Here is a 6,752-nt window from a genome sequence, read left to right as displayed (position 1 = left end):
GGACAAATGTGTGTCGTACATGGGGGGAGGGGGCTATGGAAATACCCAATTGGGGATTTTGCCTAGTGCTGATTCAGTTGTCTTCCACTACAAAAGCTGTGTGGGTGTGTGTGTGTGTGTGTGTGTGTGTGTGTGTGTGTGTGTGTGTGTTTGTGGTTGTTACATAGGCATAGGTCAGGGAAGGCATGTCCATCCTCCAATACCAAGCTGCTACCCACCTGAAGGCCTTTTCCAGAGAGATCGAGACAGAGACAGGGAGGGAGGGAGGGAGGGAAGGAGGGAGGGGGGGAGAGCACACCAGGGGTGTCTTCCTCAGTTGTACTCCGCCTTTACTTTTGATGGAGTGTTTCTCATGAACCTGGAGCCAGCCCTGGGGAGCCTCCTGTCTCTGCCTCCCAGTATTAAGATTAGAGGGGTGCTTTACCAAGCTCAGCACTTTTTTACGTGCATGCTGGGCTATAACTCGGGTACCTATGCTTGCATAGAAAACATGGCTGAGCTGTCTCCCCAGGCCCAGAAAGAGAACATTTGATCAGGAGGGCCCTTTGAGCCAAGGCTGGGAGGTGGGGAGCCCGAGACCAGGGAGGAGAATGAACACTGGGGGGCTGAAGTGCTGTCCTGGGGGCCTGCCCAAGATAGGACTGGAGAGGGAGGCAGGTTTCCGTAGGATTAAAAAGAGTTGTAAGCCTTTTAACCCTATGACAGAACCTCATCATTATGGGGGACTGCTTTCCTTCAAGCAAATTTTGGACAGAGGGAGACGAAGGATGTGGATATTTATCAATAACTACTAAAAGCAGTTATGAAAACAGAAAGTTAAAGAAATGCCCAACGGGCCCAGTGTGCATCAAAATTATTCGGGAGAGATGGATTGTAACTTAGGAAAAAAAAACCTTTTTAATGAGAATTTTTACACCAGGGCAAAACCAGGAAAAGTAACAGATAGTGAAAATGAATAAGACCCAAGTCCCTTAAGAAAAACAGCGATTAGTAAGAGCCAGCCCAAGGCCCAGCGCGTCTCTCATCTGTTCATCAGGCCACCAGCCTCTGGGTTTTTAATAAAGCTGTCTCCAAGTTAAGCTTCTCTGGGATCAACTCAGTGAGTTCATATTCCTTTGCAAATGAGACATACAGTCAAGAGTGCTTAGTGTGGGTTAGACTTTGTTTTGTTTCTAAAAAAAAAAAAAGAGGGGGGGCGGGGAACGGATTCTCAAGTGTTGAGTTCAAACTCTCCTAGTCTACAACAGTTATTCAAAGACAACTGAGTTGTACCAACTGCATGAAAGGAAATGGACTGCTGAGCCCTAGTGTACCCTCCTCACCTCTCTCTGCAAGTGAGAGAAAAAGAATTCAAAACTAGACAGCAATAAGCTCTTCCTGATTTTAAAAATACCTTAGGGGTTGGAGAGAGAGCTCAGTGGTTAAAAACACTGACTACTCTTTCAGAGGACCAGGGTTCTGTTCCCAGCACCCACATGGTGGCTCACAGCTGCCTGTAACTCCAGTTCCAGGGGATCTGGCAGCCTCTTCTGGACTCTTGTGAGCATCTGCACACACATGGTGTACATATACTCAGGCATACACACATACACATAAAATAAATCATTTAAAAATACCTTAAACCAGATACTATGCAATAATAAAGTTATATTTTATTATTTGATGTGTATGAATGTTTTGCCTGCATGTATGTAAGTACACCACATGCATGCAGTGCCCATGGAGGCCAGAAGAGGATGTCGAATCCCCCTGGAACTGGAGTTACAGACGGTTGTTTACTGCCACGTGGGTGCTGGGAACTAAATCCAGGTCCTCTGCAAGAGTAGCCAGTGCTCTTAACTGCTGAGCCATCTCTCCGGTCCTCACTATATCTTACTTTTGTTGTTGTTGTTATTTGAGACATAGTCTTCCGGTAGCCCCTGATGGTCTGGAACTCACCGTAGACAATGCTTGCCTTGATCTGACAGAGATCCACCTGCCACTGCCTCCTGAGTGCTGGGTCCACCACGCCTGGTGAAATTATATTTTAACATGATAAACGTAAACTGCTGTGGTGCAATTTGATTTTGGGGGGCTGTCTTGCTTATGTAGTCTCGGCCAGCCTCAAATTCCTGATCCTCCTGCCTCAGAATCCCGGGTGCTAGGGTTACAGGCATGTACTATCACTCCACCATTCTGATCTTTTGGGTGGCAGTAGGGATCAAACCTAGGGTCCTGAACATGCTAATCTAGTCCACTGCTACCCCTGAGTTATCCCCAGCACTTTTAAAGTTTACTTTTTTATTTTAGCATCTTTTAGGCAGTGCTGGGGATCAAACCTAGTGCATCGTGAGTGTGAAACAAGCCCTCCAGTACTGATCTGCAGCCCCAGTACTTAAATTTTTTGAGATAGGATCTCTCTAACTTTGTTCAGGCAGGCCTTGAATTTTCTGGGATTACAGGCCTTAGTCACTAGGCCTAATCATTTTTATTTTTAAAAACAGTACATTTATTCAGCAACAATGATATGAATTTTAAATATTTTATTATTTATATGTATATGTATTTTTTAATTTTGTCTTTTTCGAGACAGGGTCTCCCCAGCTGGCCTGGAACTCACTATGTAAACCAGGCTGGCCTTGATCTCACAGAGATCCACCTGCCTCTGTCTCCCGAGTGTTGGGATTAAAGGTATGTGCCACCACACCTGGCTATTTATATTTTTTTAATGTGTATGAGTGTATTGCCTGCATGTAAGTGTACCTGTGCTGTGCAATGCCCTTGGAGGCCAGAAGAGGGCGTTGGATCCCCTGAAATAGATGGTTGTTAGCCACCATGTGAGTGCTAGAAATTGAACCCAGGTCCTCTGCAATAGCAGCCAATGCTCTCAACCACTGAGTCATCTCTGCAGCCCAATGATATGAATTTTAAATTATATCTTTCATGGTGAATATTCCCATAGGCTGTAGGGCTGTAGTTCTTTTTAAATAATACTAAACTGCAGTTTATTCTTTAAACAAAAATTTTAGCTGTTCAAATAATAGTGTGAAGAATGCTAGTGGTCTATTTAAAAATCATCATTTTGAAGTCTCTAAGAATTCCTAGGAATACTGATTTACTGTCCTCGAGTCTCAAAGAGCAACATGCCAGGAATTTGAAAACACTGAGAAACTTGCTTTTTTTTCCCTCTGTATGTTACAATCTTAAAATGTATCATTGGTAATAAATTCTCAGCTAGGGATGGGGCTTCTTGCCCACCTCCCCCATCCATGCTGGGCCCATCTGGCTGGGTGTGTGTGTGTGTACGTGTGTGTGTGTGTGTGTAGGGGTGTTAAGTCAGGGTGGAGAGGGGAGAGTGGATTTGAATATGATCAAAATACATTGTATGAAATTCTTGCATCCATAACAGCATTTTGTTAAATGTATCATTGTTGGACTTTGATTTTTAAAAGGTTTTTTGGGGGGAGAGGGGTCTCTTGATACAACTGACTAGAAACTTAAGGCCTTGTGGCAGACGGCTGAAATGTATGGACTGATTACCCCTTGTAAGACTTCATACTTCCACACAGGCATTCCAACCTTCTGGGCAAGTCACCCTGCCTTTGTGCTCCTGAGCAAGTGAAAACCAAGTGAAAGAACAAGAGATCCGAATTAAATTCATCTACAAAATAAAACATCACCTATAGAATGCAGAATGAAGGGGCTAGCCTACTCATCCAATTTCCTACTGGACCATTCATTATTGAAACTGACTAATATACTTCTCTACTCCTTGAGCGACAGATAGCAACCCTATATATGCCATCACAGGCAGTTACCGCGGCCGCACGGTACGGATAAAGGAAAGCTTTGATTACTGCTGTGTTTGATCAGTAACCAATTAGTTCTTTCCAACAGCAGAAGGCTGAGCTCACTCAGCTCGGTTGTGGAAGCTTCCCAAGGCCACAAGATGAACAACTCAGGGGCAAAGACACTTTCCTCCAGGCCCCTAGAACCTCGTTTCCACATGGGACCCGGGACCAGGAAAGAAAAATGCCAAAGACACGTGGCCAACAGTGACACACGTTGCAGGAAACGCTGTAGCCAGCCCCGCAAACAGAAGCGATCAGCCAGGAGAATGCACAGGGCTGGAAAAGGCCGACTGTGTAGGCGTGGCTTGCTGAGAGGCCGGCGCCTAAGGCAGCAGCTTGGTGATGGGCGTGGCCTCCAGGAGGAGGCGGAGCTTCGGGGAGTCAGAGGTCAGGCCTGGGGCGTGGCCTCTGAGAGGAGGCGGAGCCCTAGGCTTGACCTCTCGGAGGCGGAGCTTGCTAGAAGCCCGGTCTGGGGGCGTGGCCTCTGTGCGAGGGCGTGCCCTCTGGGCGTGGTCGAGTCCGGGGCGTGGCCTCTGTTCTCACCTGAGCCGGCCTGGCCCGCGCCTGGACGGGCTTCCGTTTGCACTCCAGGAAGCGGCTCAGCCAGCCTGGTGCTGCCTTTGCGGGCGCAGCTGCTTCCTCCGTCTTCTCTCCCGAGCGTTGCTCGTCCTGGCTCGACGTGGACGGCTGTGCTGTGAGCCCGGCCCGTCTGCGAGCCTCCCGGAACTCGGCTAACCGCTGTTCCATGGCGCTCCCGCACTTAGCTGACCGTCGTGCGCCTGCGCCGGCCGCTCTCTGGTGCGCCTGCGCGTTGCCAGGGCGCGAACAGGCCAGCTTTCCAGTGCTTTGTGACGCTAAGGCATAATGTCCACCTCCTCGAACTAAGACTCTAAACTGTAGGAACTTCGTGTCGTTCTTCGGTCTGGCCCTGGCCTCCTCGGAGGGAATGTGTGATGTGCTCCCTCATCACCTCTCTACCGCTCTTCCGCACATCCAGTATCCTGTTCTGTGGAGAACAGTGATGAGCACCACAGAGAAACTGAGTCCAGGACACAGAGGAAGGCCCGTGGTTCCTGGGAACAATGACTTTCCCAGTGTCTTAAAGGCAGGGTGCGTCCTACCCTTTGACTCTCATCGAGGTGTGCCCATCTTGGAAGTGACTTCCTCACTGCTCACAAAAACAGATTGTGCACACGTCCATCGTTTTTGCTTGCCAGTCTGGAAGGGTGTGCTGATGGGACCAGAGAGGTTAGAAACGTTAAAAACAAACAAACAACAAAAATCTCTTAACTGGGATTCAACTTAAAATGTGCAAGTCTGCGAGAGGCGGCAGAAAGATAGTAAGGGTCAGAGGTTGGGGAGGACTTTGGACAGGACAGGACTACTGCACTCATGAATGCAACAGCACCTATATTTGTCTACACGAGATCAAGCCAGTCAACATAGCATGGAGTGGGGAGGGCCTGTTATTGAGAGCTGAGGGCTTCTGAAGGATGGAGAGTCACTTTTCTTTAAGGACATGGCCCCTGGTAGGCTGACCATGCCCTAGTTCATGGTCCCACACTCATGAGTACATGGGCATCACAGATTGGAATCAATGGGTTGTTTAAAAACACAAAAAAGACATGAAGTTGGGAGGGAGGAGTCAGGGGGCCTTGTGGGAAGTGAATATATTCAAAATACATTGTATGCAAGCATGAAATTCTCAAAAAATATATAAATAAAATGCAAATCATTATAAAAAATAATGTGTATTGGTGTACTGCCTGCATGCATGTAAGTGTACCTGTGAAGGGTAGTGCCCACGGAGGTCAGAAAAGGGCATCAGATTCCCCTGGAACTGGAGTTAGCCATCATGTGGGTGCTGAGAACTGAAGTCGGGTCCTCTGCAAGAGCAACCAGTGCTCTTAACCACTGAGCCATCTCTCCAGCCCCCAAATATGGAAATCTTAATGTAGTCCCCGCTATGCACTTGTGTAACCATCACCCTGAAAAGAATATTCTAGACTCTGGGAGTACTTATTCCTTCTCCCAATTAGTACATTAGTGCTCACCCCAAACGACACAATACAGATCTGACTTGTATAGGTTTGTAAAGCTCTGAGCTAAGTACCTCACATCTGGCAAAGTACCACTTGCATAACTGAGATCAAGTATTGGTTGGCTCTTGCTGCGTTTGAGTCAAAAAGCTGGACAAATTAAATGGAGTCCCATTCATTTAACAAATATTTAGGGGCTCTGTGTTGAGTATTGTACCAAGCATTCAAGGATTCCAAGGGCCTAGTGAAACAAAGACCTTTGTTTTCTACATTCTAATTGGAAAGACAGGCAGCATACAAAAATATCACTGCATATTGAATGTCAGGTGCTGATAATTGGATAAAGCAAAGCTGATAAATGGTAGAAAACAAAGACTCAGTAGTCAGGAGCCAGATTGCAGTCTTACGAACCACAGTGAAAACTTTGTATAGTTCATGTGACAGGAAACAACTAGAGGCCTTTGGGCAGAAGTAGACAAGATCTGTGGATCACACAGGCTGCAGGAATAAATATGGTAGAATAAGACTGGTCCATTAGGCTAATACAATCGAAGTAGTAAAATATGGTCAGATTCCGAATTCTGAACATTTGAGCCAGAACAGATGAATTGGATGTGGAGAAAAGGACTAATGAACGATAGATCTCACATATCCCCCTCATTAAATAAAAATAACAAATTTAGTTTTAAGATCTTAGATGGCTTTTATTTTCGATTCCAGAATCAGACAACATCTGCGTTTTAAGTTGCACCCTGTGGCAGTTTGAATGAGAATGTCCTCCAAAGGCTCCAAATATTTTGACATTTTGTCCCCAATTGGTGGCGCTGTTTTTGGGAGGTTTGAGGAGGTGTGGGTGTGCTGGAGAAACGTCACTGGAGGCAGA

The 6,752-nt window shown here is 46.6% G+C and overlaps 1 protein-coding gene across 1 annotated transcript in view; it reads right to left on the bottom strand.

Moving 5' to 3' along the window:
- The window catches only part of Saysd1 (SAYSVFN motif domain containing 1), a 10,955-nt gene extending 5,474 nt beyond the window's left edge, over positions 1–5,481 (bottom strand). The window contains exon 1 of the mRNA XM_008840041.3: positions 4,374–5,481. Coding sequence (XP_008838263.1) covers positions 4,374–4,577 — 204 coding nt within the window. The 5' untranslated portion in view covers positions 4,578–5,481. The remainder of the gene's footprint in view (positions 1–4,373) is intronic.
- Positions 5,482–6,752: the final 1,271 nt, after the last annotated feature.

The sequence above is a fragment of the Nannospalax galili genome, unplaced genomic scaffold (genome assembly GCF_000622305.1).
Source record: "Nannospalax galili isolate Female #2095 unplaced genomic scaffold, S.galili_v1.0 scaffold538, whole genome shotgun sequence".
NCBI lineage: Eukaryota > Metazoa > Chordata > Mammalia > Rodentia > Spalacidae > Nannospalax > Nannospalax galili.
This window is presented reverse-complemented; position numbering and strand designations above follow the sequence as displayed.